Here is a 19,611-nt window from a genome sequence, read left to right as displayed (position 1 = left end):
GTTCTGTGCGGTGATGCTGCGTGTTCTGTGCTGGAGATGCTGCGTGTTCTGCGCGGAGATGCTGCGTGTTCTGCGCGGTGATGCTGCGTGTTCTGCGCGGTGATGCTGCGTGTTCTGTGCTGGAGATGCTGCGTGTTCTGTGCGGAGATGCTGCGTGTTCTGTGCAGAGATGCTGCGTGTTCTGTGCTGGAGATGCGGCGTGTTCTGTGCGGAGATGCTGCGTGTTCTGCGCGGAGATGCTGCGTGTTCTGCGCGGAGATGCTGCGTGTTCTGCGCGGAGATGCTGCGTGTTCTGCGCGGAGATGCTGCGTGTTCTGCGCGGAGATGCTGCGTGTTCTGCGCGGAGATGCTGCGTGTTCTGTGCGGAGATGCTGCGTGTTTGGGACATCTGCAGGTGCGCGTATACTTAGCCATAACCAATGTTTAATTAAAACGCTGCAATATGAGCAGAAAAAAACGCACTATTTGGGCGGATTTCTGTGACAGATTTACCAGCGTTTTTCTAGAGATTCTGCTGCGTTTACGCCTCGAAAAACGCCTGAAAAAACGGAAGCAGAACACCTACAAACATCTGTCCATTGATTTCAATGGCAAATACGGCGTTCTGTTCCTACAGGGTGTTTTTTTACGCCTCGTTTTCCAAAAATGGCACATAAAAAGATGAACGCAAAAAAGAAGTGCATGTCACTTCTCGGGACGTTTTTGGAGCCGTTTTTCATAGACTCTATAGAAAAACAGCTCCAAAAACGTCCATTAAAAACGCCACGATAAATGCGACTAATTAAAAAACGTCAGAAAGTCGCAAGCTATTTTCCCTTTAAAACAGCTCCGTATTTTCAGACGTTTTTGAGTTTGCGTGTGCACATACCCGAAGGCTTAGTTCACACGGGCCGGATACACTGCGTAATAGCACGCAGCATATCCGCCCTGTCTGCCGCAGGGAATTCCGGGCGAAAAAGCGCACCAAACTATGGTGCAGTTTTTCGCCCGAAACGTCTGCTGCGAAAAACTGCAGGGCTTAGCCAGCATGCTAGCAGGCCGGCCTCCTGGGATGACGTCTCAACCTGTGATTGGCTGCAGCGGCGGTCACATGGGATGAAGCGTCATCCCAGGAGAATGAAACACAGACTCCTAGGTAAGTTTAATATTTTTTTTTGTTTTCTCAGTTGATTTCATTGGAAGCCAATTAACTTAAAGGGGCATTCCGGTTATAGAACGTATTTTACAACTCCTCTCCCAATGTGTTGTGGGGTGTGTAATAAAGTATACCTGATGTTTTTCACTCTCACATTATGACCCCGTAACTCAATAGTCATTCCGCTATTTCCCATTCGTTCCTGGTATCTGCAAGACTGAGGGGCGTGTCCATCATCTGTCTCATGACCTGCCGTACTCCTCTTCTGACTCCAAATCCCACAATTCCCCGCTGCACTGCACAAACTAGGCGCATTCACGGGAAGCTCTACTCACTGATCGGTTCATAGCAGAGCCTCGTGACGCACACATCTCCAGCATCCCGGCTTGTCAACAAGGATTTGCACATGCCTGATGCATGGAAAGTCCAGCTAAATGCGCATGAGCAGGACAACGCGCGTTCACACCTCTATAATACACTCAGTGGATGAGAATAGAGACACATCCCGCATGCTCGAACGACGAGAGCCAAGGGCCTACAGGTCGTAACCTAGGGTGGCAAAAAGTGACATGAGGGATCGGGGGACTGATAATTACTTTGAATTATTGAGTTTTTAAAAATTGCCATTTGGACAATATCAAACATACTTACTGTGACTGGAATACCCCTTTAAATATGTTTTTGTCCTTAGTCAAGGAAACCCACAAAAGAATGAAAAAAAAATGCAATCTGCATGGTACCCTAGTTGTATATAAACCCATGGCCTCGGTGCTGTAACGCAACATTGCTACCCACCAAATCACTTTTTCCATAAACTAAATAAATAGATCTATATTCTACAAAAACATCACGCTTCAACTAGTCTTTCTTTTGTTTATTCGGATTTCTGAGGTTCTTCAGCTGCTTTATCCAATTTAAGAAGACCTCGGTTAGGTTGACTCGATCGTTGTCCATCGTTTCACCAGCTTCGGTATTATTTGACGTTTTCGTTTCCTCTTTCAGGGCGAGAAAGGCCTGCTCCGCCCGAGAGATCTCTTTATCCACATTGAAATGGACCATTTGTCTACTCAGCAGAGGTACAACAAGGTTGAAGTCATTTATCCGCTTGTTTAGTTTGGTTATGTCTTCTCTAAACATCTCACAAATCTCCGTCCACTGGTTTTCCTGCCTGTCGGTCATGGGATCTCCAAGTTTTTTACGAGTGGCCACCAAGTCTTGTCTCAGTTTATCAATAGTTTCTCGTATCTCTTTTTGCGACAGGATCCACTCGGGTTGATAACCATTGTCTATCAATATTCTGTTGAGATTGTGAGTCATCGGGTCAATATGTGGACAATAGGAGAACTTGTTGAGGGGCTTTCCTTTTCCGCTGAGGTTATCAAAATCCCCCTTTGCCATGGATTCCTGGATCAGGTCTTCTACTAAACGCTCAATGGCTTGGGTTATTTTGACCTTTTTGCTGTGTTTGACATCTTTTGCTATCATTGAGTTTCCAGTATACTGTTGTTCTAGTTTCTGCTTCCGAAAATCTAGAACCTGATCAGTAGCCCGATCAACACGAAACTGCATATACTGCCTCTGTCTTTGACTTGGCGTGCCAAAACCCACCCCTTCATAGTTCAAGTAGTGTCTATGCTGTGGTATTTTATATTCTGACATCTTGTCTTCATCATCTTCAATGGTCTGTGCTTTTTTAGACTCTTGTGCCAAGTGGGTCAACAAGTCCCTATAGGCTTCATCTAGCTGCATGAACACGGTGGCACTCGCAGTGGTTGCGCCACTATCCGGATGGTATTTCTTTGCTAAGGTTCTATAGGAATCTCGAACTTCATCGGCAGAACATCCTTCAGGGACCTTAAGGATCCTGTAACATTCCTTGATGTTTTTTTTATGCTTGTAGGTTGAAAAATAACAAAAATTAGAGACTTCATAGCCAGGAGACCTGCTCAAAGTTACCAACGAATAGCGTGAATGTCTTGTATTCCGAGTTAGAAATATGCGGATAAGTTTCATGATGTTAATACTTAAGGACGGGAACATTAAAAAAAAAAAAACCTGCAAAAGAGGAAAAAAAATTATTAAACAGGGATGAATAATAGGGGTTGTCTCACCACCACCGCCGCCCCTGTCCATATGCCCTACTAAAGCGTATGGACATTATAGAAGGTGTTATTATAAGGACGAACATTCTTTTGAATAGGTGCCATGTAGTGCTACGTTTCCTCGGCAGGGGCCACTGCAGAGGAAAAGTTTGGCTGGCCGTGGCTTTAATAGCTGAACAACGAGTGATATGGAAGCAGCCCCCAAGAGACCTCCAGACAACCCCTTTAAGGTTGGTGGAGGTCCCTGGGCAACAAATTGAGAGGGTTTCTGTGCCACCTCTGGTACCCAGATTCCACTTGACCCCTAGCACAGCCACATATAGGAAAGGGGTTGCGTATGCTTGTCACACAGATAATACCCACCCAAAATAATAGAGTCACTTAGATAGTACCACTAATATTAGTCCCACACTCATAGTGTCCAACGTAAAATAGTACCGTATACAAAGTGCCCTCTAAAACATTTTCTACCCATAGTGTCTGCTGACAATAGGGCCATAGATCGGCCCAAATAAAATAATGCCATATAGGAAGTGCTCCCAAAAATAGTGCCACACATTGTGCCCCCAAAAATATGCTCCTAGTGGTATATACAGTGTAGAAATCAAATCTCTTGTGCCGCAGTGGTATAAACCATCACGGTGACTGTAGTAAAAGGCAGTTCTCTACTATAGTATATATCAGAAATAGATGTTAATGGGGTTTGGAGAATTTCATCCACATGCAGCAGTACAAATCTGTTCGGATTTGTGAGCCGTCTACAGATTTTAAAATCCGCAGCATGTCCTGTTCTGCCGCAGATTTGTTCCAAATTCTGCTGACTAAAAGGTGAAATCCACTACAAAATCTGCATGAAGGGCTTGTCCACCCGTAACAGAATCTGCCGGAATTCCGTTGAAAGTAGCAGACGTTCCGCTGCGGCAAAAATGCACCATTCCCTGCGTTTTTGACTGCAGAGAATGGTGCGTATTTTGCTGCGTTTCTCTCAGTGCTGGGAGATGGAGACGTCTCCTCTGAAAAACGCAGCAATTCTGTCACTTTCCACGGCAGGAATGGACTTGCTGCGGTACGAAAAATACGCACCGCAGGTCAATTTCTCGTCGGAATTTTTACCAAGCGCGTGTGGGTGAGATTTGTTACATCTCAGCCACGGGTGCTGCTACTGTATTCTGTTGCGTATATTTTCCGTCTAAAATTCCGGACGGAAAATAAGCATCAACACCGCTACGTGTGGACAAGCCCTAATACGACCACAAGTCCCGGCCCAACTGCGGGTCTAAAAACCTGAACTATAGATCCCTATGATGCGGTCAGTTCAGGTCATAAGACACTTCGGTCGGGTTGACTTGCGGCCAGAATACGGACGCTAAAATGGGGCAGAATTATGGCTGTCTGAATTGGGCCAAACACTGATATTCAGTATGTATCTGCTGGGTGTACACATGGCCGTCACCTTTGTGGTTACACTTATGATTTATCAGGGGGATCATGTTATTTCAGTGTGTGTATGGCGGGCGATAAACAGCTACCAGATACCTCTGGCACCGCTTATCTCCAGGGAAATAAGCGGACAGGAAAGGCAAAAATCCAAAAGCGTGGAGATTAAAGTGGGATCTAAACGAGTGGACTCCGCATTTTCTGCCTCCAGCCCCCATCAAGAATAAAAGCCTGAGACTAGACGGTTGTCACTGAATAACTTGGGGGGCCCAGGGTCATAGTGACATTGCAGAATCTGCTACAAACTCCAACTCTCTGTACAAAGCAAAGGCTTTACCAGATTTATAAGACGGCTGTATGTACCTTACCTATAAGGTAGCAGAGATCAGCGGTACACTCCTCTCCTTTTAGGAAGTGGACATTTTTGTTGTGGAGCACAGACTTCTGGGAAACGTAGTTCTGTATTATATGCCAACAGTGCCATCTACTGGTCATTTTATACATTTTATAAACTTTAATGCAAATGATTTATTTGAGGCCGTTTTGCTTTTTTTTTTTGTATGTCATATAAAGCAAAATTCTGATGATACAATGGATTCTTGAAAAGTCTCTTAAGTTAGGACTGCAACTACATTCACAATTCTGCCGGTTATTGGAAACAGTCAACAAGCAGGTCAATAGACACAATCCTTATGGCTTAGCTAAGTAAGAAAGTTGTTTTTTCTTTCATCAAACTACTGTAAAGTGCTTGATCTAAAGACTGCATTTCCTAGAATAGAACTCTTGAAATGCACACATTGAGCTAACTGGGAATGCTGGGGGATTTCAGCTCTGAAGCCCGTAGAACTGTGAATGCAGCTATGGAGTATAATACAGGATGAGTACAAGGTAAGTAATCCAATGTCATTATCAAGTTATTTAACTTCCTATGTGGATTAAGGGGTTTGTCTAAAAAATGCAACCCCTGTGTACAAGAAGGGGAACCTCATGTATCAGCTGATCACCTTGGGTCCGGCTCCTAAAAATTTCAGCCACTTGCAACCACTGCAGAGGAAATGTAGTATTGCATAGTTGCCCAGTCAGATGAGCGTGTTCTTCATCCATGTACTGTGCGTTGAAATAACAGACAGCACACGGACCCATTCATTTCAATAGGGTTTTTTAGACATGCGTTTTCACGCAGCGAGAGTCCGTTGCGGGAAACTCACTGCATGTCCTTTATTGGTGCGTTTTTGCACACCTAGTCACCCATTCAAGTCTATGGGTGTGTGAATGCCACGGACAGCACACGGACGACATCTGTGTCCTGCCTGTATTTCACGCATCAGTTACATAGAAAAACAGAGAAATCAATTTAAAAAAAAGAAAAGAAGTGCTCGCACGGACGTGTCAAATGCACGCCACACGCAAAGCTCACTGATTCAAATATGCAACGCACACGGACGTGAAATGTAGGAAAAACGCTGCGTTTTTTACGCACGCAAATCGTACACACTCGTCTGAATGTAGAGTGTAACCGGTGACATGAAGGTCAATACCATAACATGCCGCTATATTACTGCAATGGAAACAAATTGTCCTTTCACATCTTAAAAATCACTGCAGCGCTAAGATGATAATTAATAATCCGCTCGTCCATCTGATTGATCACTCAGCGTAAACCCAGCCGTATAAAAGAGCCCGGCGAGGGGCGTTCAGAGGGACCAGTCCTTAGAGGGAGACGGCTGAGCATCATCTGACTGTAAGTAACCACATTCCCTTCTATGGCTATCATCCATCCAGCATAGACAACAAACTGTCCTTCTCAGCGTGGACGGCTTTTGCCCGCAGCCATTTTTCGTTTTTTTAATTTTCGCTTTTTCCTCCCCACTTTCCAAAAGCCATGATTACTTTTTTTACATCGATATAACCCTATGAGGGCTTGTTTTTTGCAGGATGAGTTGTAGTTTTTCATGACACCATTTATTGTACCATATAATGTACTGGGAAACGGGAACAAATTGATTTGTGGAATAGGAAAAAAAATCACTTGCACAATATACTGCAATACTTATGTATTGCAGTGTATTGTGTTTTTCACCAGCTCCTATTAAGGCCGGATTTACACGAGCGTGTGCATTTTGCGCACACAAAAAACGCGGCGTTTTGCGTGCGCAAAAGGCACTTAACAGCTGCGTGTGTCATCAGTGTATAATGCGCGGCTGCGTGATTTTCGCGCAGCCGCCATCATTTTGACACTCCGTTTGGATGTTTGTAAACAGAAAAGCACGTGGTGCTTTTCTGTTTACATTCAGAGTTTGACAGCTGTTGCGCAAACCATGCAGTTCGCACGGAAGTGCTTCCGTGCGACCTGCGTGGTTTTCACGCACCCATTGACTTCAATGGGTGCGTGATGCGCGAAAAACGGGGAGATATAGAACATGTCGTGAGTTTTACGCAGCAGACTCACGCTGCGCAAAACTCACGGACTGTCTGCACTGGCCCATAGACTTGTATAGGTCCGTGCGACCCGCGTGAAAAGCACGCGCGTCGCACGGACGTATATCACGGTCATGTAAATGATGCCTAAGCCTGTGATTGGCTGCAGCAGTTACATGGGATGAAACGTCATCCTGGGAGCCCGTTCTGGATGCAGAAGCAGAGAGGGTAAGTATAATTTATTTTTTTTCTGAATTGCAATTTTTGCGGTGGAATCGTAGATTTTTCACCACAAAAATTGCAACATCTGCTATTTGTTGTGGGTTTTACCTCCCCATTCAATTCAATGGGGAAAACCCGCAACAGAAAACCAGCGATTCCGCAGCATAAATTGTCATGATGCGGATTAAAAATCAGAACCGATGGTCAATTTATGAACAGTTTTTCTGCATTTTTTTTGTTCAAATATCATCCATCATCTACATTGCTGCTACTGTAATATGCTGCAGGTTCTCCGCAATGAAATATGTTGCAGGAAATCCACCGCATTTACGATTTGTGTGAACCTGGCCTTAATGGGAGAACACTGGAGCTAGGACACTGTCTTTCAGGCACTGTATATGTGGGCACTGGCAGGCACTGTATACAGGAGCATTGTCTGGTAGGCACTGTATATGGGGGCATTGTCTGGTAGACACTGTATATGGAGCATTGTCTGGGGGCATTGTCTGTCAGGCAATGTATATAGGTGAACTAGCAGGCACTGTATATGGGGGCACGGTCTGGCAGGCAATGGATATGGGGGCAGATACAGTGCTGAGCAAATTATAGGGAGACGCTTCTCTGATTTATAATCGCCAGAACTGAACACGTGGTATGAAGTCTTCTTGGCTGCTTGTAAACATAAAGCCATGACATATGCAACTGTATACCATATAAACGGACATGCCAATGCATACTGCGCGATATATGTTTCTCTGCAGGATGACTCTGAATTGAAAGTGTAGTCGAATATTCTTTTTCATATAGCAAAAATAAAATGTATACCAACGCCTACCACCTGAACGTATGCTAAAAGGTCACTCTTTTGGCATATGTCGGGTCAATGAGATTCTATACATGAATCTCGCTGACTCCCGAATATTTCCTGACTTTATGGTCGGGAGTTAAGAAAACTGCGTAACTCGCTGAGCTATGCGGTTTCCGTAAGTCCCATAGTAGTAAATCGCAGTTACGGAAGCAGTGTAGCATGCCAGCTACGCTGTTTCTGTAACTACTATTCAGTTCTATGGGACTTATGGAAACAGTGTAGCTTGTCGAGCTACGCTGTTTCCTAATTCATGGTCGGAAATCAGCCGGAACACAAAGAGGTAGAACGGGGTTTAGAGGCAGCGTTCTAGAGATAGGTGCAGGTCCCAGAGGTGGGACCCGCATCTATCTGACATTTATGACATATCCTGTAGATATGTCATGAATGTCCCCGGTGGGAAAACCCCTTTAAGAGAAGTAAAGAACTCAAGGACTTGATGATTTCATTATTGATGGAAGAAATTCTGTATTTGTAATGTGCATTAAAAAAGTGTGAACAGATTTATCTAAATTGAGTCCGGTCCAATGACATTATGATAATTGGGAAAAGGCAGAAAGGACAATTGATGTGACATAATAAAGGTCACATGAATAAATATTATTTACAATATGTCAAATGTGGCCTCTCCTCTCCTGCAGCGTTGCCTGTGACTATGATTTATGAGAACATTACATTGGCAGAACATGTAGAAATAAAGCTGCGGAATCATAATGTGCTAATTTATGCCATTCCCTGCCAGTGTCCTACAATCTAATTAAATAGCTGGCCACTAGGGGCACTATTCTTCACTGTGTGTTCCAAGGATCCTGCCTGAATCTGAGACACTATAGGGATGACAAGTCTTCTTCTCTGATTGGATGCTTTCCCTTTCTTCTACATTTGGCCTACACAATCATGAAGGCTTCTGCCAGCTACGACACACCACTGTAGAGTTTGCCATATGGTGCATCTTCGGCTCTGTTCTTTTTCAGCACATCCCCATCATTCATGGCAGCACATGATTTCCCCTCTCTGGCAGCACAGACATCTACGCTATCAGAGCACACACTCCACATACAAACAACCCCATAGTGCCTGCCTTAGATCTCCCAGAGTGCCTGCCACTAATTCCCCCCAAAGTGACTGCCTCAAATTCCTCCATAGTTCCTGCCGCGAAACCTTACATAGTGCCTGCTGTAGAATCCTTAATAGTGTCTGCGTTATATGCCTCCATAGTAACTGCCAGAGATGCCATCATGGTGCCTGCCAGAGATCCCTCCATAGTGCCTGCCAGAGATCGCTCTATAGGGCCTGCCACAGAGGACTTCATAATGCCTGCCACCAGCGATATAATCACTGGAGGTGCAGAGGCTGCAGTTGCACCTGGGCCCTGGCGCCTGAATAGGCCCAACAGCCCTCCTTTTACATGATAGTAAACCAGGATACTTTCGTGCCCAGGATCTTCCAGTTCGGTCTCTGCCTGTCACACATGTTCAGAAACAAGACGACTGGCTGCTAAGAAAATGGGTACCAGCAATGCCACCAATGTGTATGATAGCTATATTTTGTCAGCTGCTAGTTCAGGCAACCTTAAAGGGAACCTGTCACCAGCATTTCACCTATTAAACCGACTATACCTGGTAGTAGTGGGTGAAAAATCATTTCTATATAACCTATAATTATCTTCTTAGTCGGCTCTGTAGCTTTAGTATTTAGCTTTTTAGTGTTCCCACACCGTATGCTAATGAGAAGAAAAGAGTCAGATCTTCATTTGAAAAGAGTCAAATCTTCGTTTGGAAAGAGTCAGATCTTCATTCCTCAAGTCTTTCCAAGTTTACTTCGCCTCCTTACTTTTGATTGACAGCTCCTCGCCTTCCCCAGCACACAAAATCCTGCGCTTGTGCATTGATGTCCTCTTTTGGTGTGTGCGCACAAAGGGACACCGCATAATTACGATAAAAGGCGCAAAACGTTTGCAGACCGTTATTTACAGTCGGAAGAGGAGTTTAGGAGCGGGGATAACGGCAATGAACTTTTTATAGCAGCGGCCAGTGAGGGAGAAGTAAAGTTCAATAGGTGAAATGCTGGTGACAGGTTCCCTTTAAACAGGAATTTTCATGGCAGGAAACCAGAGGATATGCTATAAACAGTGGCGTAACTACCGCCGTAGCAGCAGTAGCGGCTGCTACGGGGCCCGCGGCATGAGGGGGCCCGTGTCGCCCGCCGGCACGGGCCCCCACCATGGCCGGAGGCTCCGCTAGCTGCCGCTATGGCTGCTACAGCGGGACGCCACTGAACACTACGGCAGAGCAGGGAGGTATCTCCCCGCTCTGCCATTAACTGGTTCCCGACCGCTGGCTGTATTTTTACGGCCAGCGGTCAGGGTCCTTAAAACCCGAGCCATAGACTTTCTACGGCTCGGGTTTTAACTTGCTGCCCGCGCGATCGGGCAGCTGAATGTCGGGTCTCCGGCTGTCAGTGACTGCCGGGGACCCTGAGGAGAGGATAGAAGCAGCTTTCGCTGCTTCTGTCTTCTCTGATCACTTGTACACAGCGCTCAATGAACGCTGTGTACAGGAATAGAGACAGCAGCAGCGGCGCTGTCTCTATTCCTCCCGGTGATCATGTGACTGGTCACATGATCGCCGGGTGCCGTTAGTGACAGACTGCTGCTGGGTCTTACAAGACCCAGCACAGCCCAGTTAGTGACAATCGTCACTATGAGAGGGCTGATTTCCCCTGTAACTGGGGCTGCTGTGCAGCTCCAGTTACAGTGGAAAAACATGGTGTAAAATAAAGAAAAAAAATATATAAAGTTCCCCAAAGGTCTTCTTTGACCTTTGGGGGACAGACCATAGTAATAAAAAAAGAATAAAGTAAAGTGCAAAAAAAAAGGAAATAATAAATACACATAAAATACCCACCCAAAAAAAAAAACGTCCCCCCCCCCCGCCAATCATTGTTGTAACGCTAGCGCTGACCCAATTACCCTAATATAGACATGTAATATATAAAGATTTACGGTAGACAATGACGATCACAAATAAAAGGTCTATTTTAGGGTAAAACGATGTTATTACCAAAAAAAAAAATAGCTGAAATGTAAAAAAGCTTACTTTTTTACTATTATTTTCAAACTTTATGAATAAAAATTCTAAAATAGCAAAAAAGGTGTGTATAAAAACGATAAAAAACGAAACCTGCATTGTCTACGGAAAAAACGTCGCAAAAATCACGTCGTTAGCCCAACAAATAAAAAAGTTAGAGCCATTTAACACGTGCTAAAAATGGCTAAACGGTGTCTGGTCCTGAAGGAGCAAAATAGAGCAAAAGACATGTATAGGGGATAGTCAGAGGTTAGTCCTGGAGAAGTTCAGGGGACTTTCAGTCCCCCGTTCTCCCTATCGCTGCCAGAGATCACACATGTATCCCCTGTCCTCTGGAGAGGGGATACATGTATTTTGTAGGACACACTGTAGGTCGCATTTTTTTGGGAGGGGGGACGCTGTATGGCGTTCCCTACAGGGGGAGGGGGGAACGCTGTATGGCGTTCCCTACAGGGGGGCTGTATGGCGTTCCCTACGGGGGGCTGTATGGCGTTCTCTACAGGGGGGGGCTGTATGGCGTTCCCTACAGGGGGGGGCTGTATGGCGTTCTCTACAGGGGGGCTGTATGGCGTTCTCTACAGGGGGATGTATGGCGCTATCTACAGAGGGGGGGCTGTATGGCGTTATCTACAGGGGGGGCTGTAAAAAAGGCACTATCTACAAGGGGGGGGGGTTGTGTGACACCCAGGGGAGGGGGGGCCCCAGTCAAAAGTTTGCTATGGGGCCCAGTCTTTCCTAGTTACGCCCCTGGCTATAAACGTCTGATAGATGCGGGATCTACCTCTGTAACCCACACCTATACCCCGAACAGGGGTCCGCCAACCCCATCCCATCTGAAGAGGCTGTCTCTGGCCACCACATACAGACGTAAAAGCAGTCCACAGCAGGACAAGTTACTGGAAACAGCCGAGCTCGCTGTGCTACGCTGTTTACGTAACTTCCATTCACTTCCATGTGAGTTACAGAAACTAGCTTATCTCAACGAGATTCAATGTTTCCGGAGAAGCCGCCCCGCTGTGCACTGATGATCCACCTGGATACAGCGACCATCTGCAATGGAAAGTCAAACTGAAACCACAGCTTCCATTTCCGTCACCATTGATATCTATGGTGACGGAAACATTGCTAATGGTTTCCGTTCGTCACCATTCCGGCAGGTTTCTGTTTTAACGACGGTATCAATAGCGAAGTAGACTGCGCTATTGATTCCGTCAGAAAAACGGAAACCTGCTGGAACAGTGACAAACGGAAACCATTAGCAATGTTTCCGTTACCATTGATATCAATGGTGACGGAAACGGAAGCTGTGGTTTTAGTTTGACTTTCCGTTGCAGGGTTCACCTGACGGAAACTTCCGACGGAACCCCGGAACGGAAAGCCAACGCTGATGTGAACAGGCCCTTACTGATACAAATGGATGGCATATCAGTTTGTATCCGTCATTCATTGACTTCAATGTTAAAAAAAATAACGGAAAGCTCCTTTCCGCCATGTTTACATAATTTTTGACGGAAACAATAGTGCAGTAGATTACAGTATTTCTTCTGTCAAAAAAACGGAAAACCGACGGAACGGAGCCTAAAGGCTTGTCCACACATGACGGAATTGCTGCAGAAAATTTCTGCCGCAATTCCGTTGAAAGTAGCTGACATTCCGCTGCAGAAAAAATGCACCACTTTTTAAAGCGGAAAATTGTGCGTATTTTGCCGTGTTTTTTGCAAAAATAGGAGATGGGAACATCTCCTCTGAAAAACACAGCAATTCTGTCCATTTTCTGCAGCAGAAATTTACATGCTGCAGTATAAAAAATACACACCACAGGTCAATTTCAGGTCGGAATTTTTACGCACTTAAATCTCACCCACTTTGCTGCTACTGTATTATGCTGGGTATTTTCTGTCCGCAATTCCGGATGGAAAATACGTAGCAATTCCGCTATGTGTGGACAAGCCCTAAAGGGGAACCACTGACATATGTGAAAGGTGGCTTTAAGGCTGGGATCACACAACCTATTTTCAGACGTAAACGAGGCGTATTATGCCTCATTTTACGTCTGAAAATAGGGCTCCAATACGTCGGCAAATATCTGCCCGTTCATTTGAATGGGTTTGCCGACGTACTGTGCCGACGACCTGTCATTTACGCGTCGTCGTTTGACAGCTGTCAAACGACGACGCGTAAAATGACTGCCTCGTCAAAGAAGTGCAGGACACTTCTTTGAAACATAATTTGAGCCGTTTTTCATTGAAGTCAATGAAGAACAGCTCAAGATTACGGGCGTCACAGACGCCTCGCATAATACAAGGAGCAGCATTTACGTCTGAAACGACGCAGCTGTTTTCTCCTGAAAACAGTCTGTCTTTTCAGACGTAAAAGCCAGTTCTCGTGTGCACATACCCTAATTCTAGTGCTCTCACTATAACCTGGGGCCCAGTATTTTACTACATGGACCAACATTTTGCGCGGAGGCCATTGATTAATAGAGCAAATGATCAACACCTTATAAGATCGAAGTTAAAAATAAGTCATTTGCATATAGTAGGGTTCATGCACACGTCCGAGTTCAAGTTCCAAGTTGTACGGAGCCTAATTCCACACACCAATAAACGTTTAAGGGACCATATTTACCCTCCGAGGTTTTTCGTCTGATTCATACAGAATCTGACAAATCTTGCTGTAGGAACCCTTGTGCCACCATAGATTCTCCATGCACATGGTTCTGTCTAAAAGGTCCGAATGGGAGCTTTCCCATTACTAAGAGAAATATATATCATTATTATGTCATTATATAATCCATAGCTATACAACTGCTGTACCACTCTACCCATCTCCAGCCTATTGAACATTGAACCTGATCTATGGGCACTGAGTTAACTCTTCTTATACACTACCGTTCAAAAGTTTGGGGTCACCCAGACAATTTTTTCCATGAAAACTCACACTTATATTTATCAAATGAGTTGCAAAGTGACTAGAAAATATAGTATAGACATTGACAAGGTTAGAAATAATGATTTTTATTTGAAATAATAATTTTCTCCTTCAAACTTTGCTTTCTTCAAGGAATGCTCCATTTGCAGCAATTACAGCATTGCAGACCTTTGGCATTCTAGCTGTTAATTTGCTGAGGTAATTGGGAGAAATTTCACCCCACGCTTCCATAAGCCCCTCCCACAAGTTGGATTGGCTTGATGGGCACTTCTTGCGTACAATACGGTCAAGCTGCTCCCACAACAGCTCTATGGGGTTGAGATCTGGTGACTGCGCTGGCCACTCCATTACAGATAGAATACCAGCTGCCTGCTTCTTCCCTAAATAGTTCTTGCATAATTTGGAGGTGTGCTTGGGTCATTGTCCTGTTGTAGGATGAAATTGGCTCCAATCAATCGCTGTCCACAGGGTATGGCATGGCGTTGCAAAATGGAGTGATAGCCTTCCTTATTCAAAATCCCTCTTACCTTGTACAAATCTCCCACTTTACCAGCACCAAAGCAACCCCAGACCATCACATTACCTCCACCATGCTTGACAGATGGCGTCAGGCACTCTTCCAGCATCTTTTCAGTTGTTCTGCGTCTCGCAAATGTTCTTCTGTGTGATCCAAACACCTCAAACTTCGATTTGTCTGTCCATAACACTTTTTTCCAATCTTCCTCTGTCCAATGTCTGTGTGCTTTTGCCCATATTAATCTTTTCCTTTTATTAGCCAGTCTCAGATATGGCTTTTTCTTTGCCACTCTGCCCTGAAGGCCAGCATCCCGGAGTCACCTCTTCACTGTAGACGTTGACACTGGCGTTTTGCGGGTACTATTTAATGAAGCTGCCAGTTGAGGACCTGTGAGGCGTCTATTTCTCAAACTAGAGACTCTAATGTACTTGTCTTGTTGCTCAGTTGTGCAGCGGGGCCTCCCACTTCTCTTTCTACTCTGGTTAGAGCCTGTTTGTGCTGTCCTCTGAAGGGAGTAGTACACACCGTTGTAGGAAATCTTCAGTTTCTTGGCAATTTCTCGCATGGAATAGCCTTCATTTCTAAGAACAAGAATAGACTGTCGAGTTTCACATGAAAGCTCTCTTTTTCTAGCCATTTTGAGAGTTTAATCGAACCCACAAATGTAATGCTCCAGATTCTTAACTAGCTCAAAGGAAGGTCAGTTTTATAGCTCCTCTAAACAGCAAAACTGTTTACAGCGGTGCTAACATAATACACAAGGGTTTTCAAGTGTTTTCTAATCATCCATTAGCCTTCTAACACAGTTAGCAAACACAATGTACCATTAGAACACTGGAGTGATGGTTGCTGGAAATGGGCCTCTATACACCTATGTAGATATTGCATTAAAAACCAGACGTTTGCAGCTAGAATAGTCATTTAGCACATTAACAATGTATAGAGTGTATTTCTGATTAATTTAATGTTATCTTCATTGAAAAAAACTGTGCTTTTCTTGCAAAAATAAGGAAAATTCTAAGTGACCCTAAACTTTTGAACGGTAGTGTACATCACTTTCCTTCCTAGAGATATGACGGACAGAGTACTGATAATCGGCAATGGTGAGAGTGAGGAAAGTCTGTGCTGGGCTTTGGCACAATCTGCTCTTGTAAAGCAGATTCTCTTTGCACCAGGGACTGAAGGAATTTCCGACAGTGGGAAGATAGGCAAATCAGGTAAGAGGGGAGCACATGGCATATCATGAATATAATCTAATTTAGTATGGGGTGAATAGATTTTATATATATGTTGTTGACTGTTTTCATGTCTTATATGTGGTTTCCCATAGCGGTGTTAACCAGTAACCCAGGAATCTTAAAGCAGTTCTGTAAAGACCACAACATCAGCCTGGTTATAATCAGTCCTGTTTCTCTTCTAACTTGCGGTGAGTATTACTATGTGTGTATATTATAGATTAGAACGGGTGGTCGGGAAACTTCCAAAAGTCACACTAACAACTACCATGCAGGAGCCTCAAACATGGAAGCATGTGTCACAGAAAATAGTTCAGATGTAGGAGGGGTGAAACTTATATTCGAATTGTGTTCATGTAGTTGTGTGTGACGGGTGGCAATAAATTCCCCTGGTGACACAATCTTCATTTACAGGGTGACCTCCTCGAGTAATGGTCATTATGGGTTCAGAGCAGTTTCATTCTGGGGCGCCATATTGTAGAAGGTTCGAGACGCCACAGTGTAATGCCTCAGAGACAGGGCCGCCATCAGGGCAGTACTAGGGGTACTGCTGTATGAGGCCCAGCCAAACCTAATTGAAAGGGGGCCCAGCAACTGCCACGACTTGCCTTTGGTAGAAAAAAAACAGGCCCCTGCAATGGGGCCCGTTCTTTTCACAAAAGAAAGTCGTGAGCTGCGGGCCCCCCCTCTCATCATAGGGGCCCAGCCGTCAAACACCACCCGCTCACGCTTACCCGCGAGCTACAGCGCGCCCCTGCGAATGCCCGTACGCACCCACAGACGGCCACGTACCCGCGTTCGCCCGTGCACACGACTCACCTGGGCCTCCTCCTCCAGAGCGTAGCTGCGTAAGGAGGAGTCAAGTTGCAGCGCGGCGGCAGGCGTTCTCCGATCCCCGCCATTTTCTGGAGCCTGGAGGTGAAGTACTGGACCTGGAAGACATCGCCTGACAACGAGGACTGGAGTGGGTCCAGCAGCTCTTCTGACACGGTAAGTAAAATGTCTGAAAGTGCTGATTATGTATGGCTCTGTTCACACTGAGTATTTTGAAGGCAGAAAAAATCTGGCTCAAAATTCCTTAAAGAATTTTGAGGTACATTTTGACCTGCCCACACTATCTTGCCGCGTTTTTTTGCTGCGTTTTTTTCCCGCAGCGATTGAGGACCGCAGACAAAAAGCGCAGCAAAAAAAGCATTTTCTGCCTTCCATTGATTTCGATGGGAGGTCAGAGGCGGAACCGCGGCAAGAAAGGACGTGCTGCTTTTTATTTTTTCCGCGACTGGCTCCCATTGATTTCAGATGAAATCAATGGGAGGCGGTTTTGGACGTTTCTTGGTGCTTATTCTGACGCAGTGTCTGAGTCAATATCAAGATCAAAAAACTCTGTGAACTGGGCCTTATTGTTAGGGTAGGAAAACACTAGGCATGAACACTGCGGATTTTATGCAACACATTTTATTGCGGAAAATACGCAGCGTATAACAGTAGCAGCAGAGTGGATGAGATATGAACAAATCTCATGCACACACAGCAAAAAAAAATTGACCTGCAGTGTGGTTTTTTAAGCCGCAGCACGTCAATTTATGCTGTGGGATCGCTGCTCCTCTGTTGCGGAAATGCTGCGGTTCTGCCGAAAAAAATCACAAATGAGAAAAAAAAGGTATTTTTTATTTTACATTTATAAAAAAAGTTTAGACTTACCCCGGCCGTAGTCTAGGCGATGCGATCCTCTACTGTTAGCGCAGCCCGGCCTCCTGTCATGACGTTTCATCCTATATGACTGCTGCAGTGGTCACATGGTCTACAGCGTCATCCCATTCTACGTTCAGAAGAGAGAGACGCGTCACCAGGACTACGGCCGGGGTAAGTCTAAACTGTTTTTTCCCTGCAGGATTCCCGCAGCGGACATGCCTCACGAAACCTGCGCCACTATTTGGTGCGGTTTTGCTGGCGGAATTCTCTGCGGCTACCGGGGCGGATAAGCTGTGTAGTTTTACTCAGCGTATCCGCCAAGTGTGTTCCTACCTTTATGATGTCGCTCCTGAAGCTGCTGCCGGTCTCTAAATAGGGAGTTGGTCCAGTAGAATTATTTTTTTGTTTTTTGTGAACCAGCTTAAAAAAATACAAAACTTTTGTGTAAGGCCTTGTTCACAGCTGCGTTGCAGATCTGACCAAGAATACCGGATACAATAGTGCAGCATGCTGCCCTATTGTTTTAGTTAAAACCATGGACACCCCAACGGAAATCCGACAAAACCCATTAAAGTCAATAGGTTTCGTTGGCGGCAGGTGTTGTCCGTTGTGCAATGGAACAGGCGCTTCTTATTTTTCCGTTGTTTCTGCTCTGACGGAGGAGAATAATGGAAAGCTGAACGCAGGTGTGAACCCAGCCTTACATTTTGGGCATTTTGCGCACAATAAAACTTGCACTCCCATGCAGGCGGAGCTTGTACGGAGCACCGGTCAAGCATGTACTCTGCTGTTTCCGTCATTCCCATACACTTTGAATGAAATGGAAGCGTGTACGCTTCACCGCTTCTCAATTCAATGTCCCCCTCACTGTGGGGGGTGCATTGAGGAGGATCTGGGGGTTTTGGACCCTCCTTCTTATGAACACAAAAAAAATATATATTGTTAACCTATCTGCTGGCCTGACTTTCTTGCTTCCCGCTCCGTTCCCTCGTTCTGGTCCCAGTTGATCCAAGATGGCTGCTACTGTCTTAGACTTGCATGTGGAGAGCGTTGCCTGCCAGTCTGAGACATGCTCCCACCTCCTTCACTGCTCTCAGAATCGCTGTGTCCATCTCTTCTGACACTTCTCCTGCTGGGTTCTTGACAGGGGTTCCGGCTGCAGAAACCTCCCCACTGACAGCCCGTTAGTGGAGGACGGAGGAAGACAGCGCCAGGGTTGTCATGAATCATCTTCTGTATGTAAGTATATCACATTGTATGCTTGTAACGGTCTTATATGTTTTATTGTCTTATGTTTTTTTTTTACAGGTTTCCGTATCTTGGACTACTTAATTGTAGTCCTAGTTATCGTTGTAGGATCTAATTTTTACCAATAAAATGGTCAAAGCGGGCTGTAGGGGGCAATTTATTTCAATAAAGTGTTTTTTATGCATATTTCCACTGTATAACAAAACTAGTAATCGAGGTGTCTGACTTACACCTCTCCATTACAATCACCAGGGCTTGGCGTCAGCCAGAGGTGTGCTATGTCCACTTTTGGCTGACACCAACCCCACCAATCTATTACCCCAGTACCCAACGCACCAGGTGTACTGGGAAGAGACAAGGACTATCAGGAGCGGCCAATCTAATGTAATGGGTGGCCTCTGGGATGGCCGCAGGCTGGTGTTTTTAGGATAGGAGGGGACCAATAGCCATGGACCTTCCCATCCTGAGAATTTCAGACTGCGGTTGTTGGTTTTCCTTGGCTGGATAGAGAAATAGGAGGACCCCCACATGTTTTTTTGTTTATATCATTTACTTAATGCTTTTATTTTTTTTAAGAAAGGCATTACACTATGCTATAAGTACAAAATAAAAAAAAATAAAAAATAAAAAATAAATATATATATATATAAAAATAAATGGAGAAAATCAATAGCTGCATTATCCGGATGGGAAGGGCCATCGCTATTTGTCCCCTCCTAT

The 19,611-nt window shown here is 45.1% G+C and overlaps 2 protein-coding genes across 2 annotated transcripts in view; one reads left to right on the top strand and one right to left on the bottom strand.

Moving 5' to 3' along the window:
- Window positions 1–1,878: 1,878 nt before the first annotated feature.
- DNAJC28 (DnaJ heat shock protein family (Hsp40) member C28) lies at window positions 1,879–5,127 on the bottom strand. The gene is made up of 2 exons (XM_075850967.1): window positions 5,043–5,127; window positions 1,879–3,190 (listed from the first exon to the last, which is right to left on the bottom strand). The coding sequence occupies exon 2, from the start codon at window positions 3,173–3,175 to the stop codon at window positions 1,994–1,996; it is 1,182 nt and encodes a 393-aa protein (XP_075707082.1). The 5' UTR covers window positions 3,176–3,190; window positions 5,043–5,127; the 3' UTR covers window positions 1,879–1,993.
- Window positions 5,128–15,788: 10,661 nt separating this feature from the next.
- LOC142741909 (trifunctional purine biosynthetic protein adenosine-3-like) overlaps window positions 15,789–19,611 on the top strand; it is a 71,710-nt gene continuing 67,887 nt past the window's right edge. The window contains exons 1-2 of the mRNA XM_075851231.1: window positions 15,789–15,933; window positions 16,047–16,142. Of these exons, the coding sequence (XP_075707346.1) occupies window positions 15,789–15,933; window positions 16,047–16,142 (241 nt within the window). The remainder of the gene's footprint in view (window positions 15,934–16,046; window positions 16,143–19,611) is intronic.

This window comes from Rhinoderma darwinii, chromosome 2 (assembly GCF_050947455.1).
Source record: "Rhinoderma darwinii isolate aRhiDar2 chromosome 2, aRhiDar2.hap1, whole genome shotgun sequence".
NCBI lineage: Eukaryota > Metazoa > Chordata > Amphibia > Anura > Rhinodermatidae > Rhinoderma > Rhinoderma darwinii.
This window is presented reverse-complemented; position numbering and strand designations above follow the sequence as displayed.

What these genes read in the sequence shown, in the direction of transcription:
- DNAJC28 (XM_075850967.1), bottom strand. Translation starts at nt 3,175, where the DNA reads ATGTTCCCGTCCTTAAGTATTAACATCATGAAACTTATCCGCATATTT.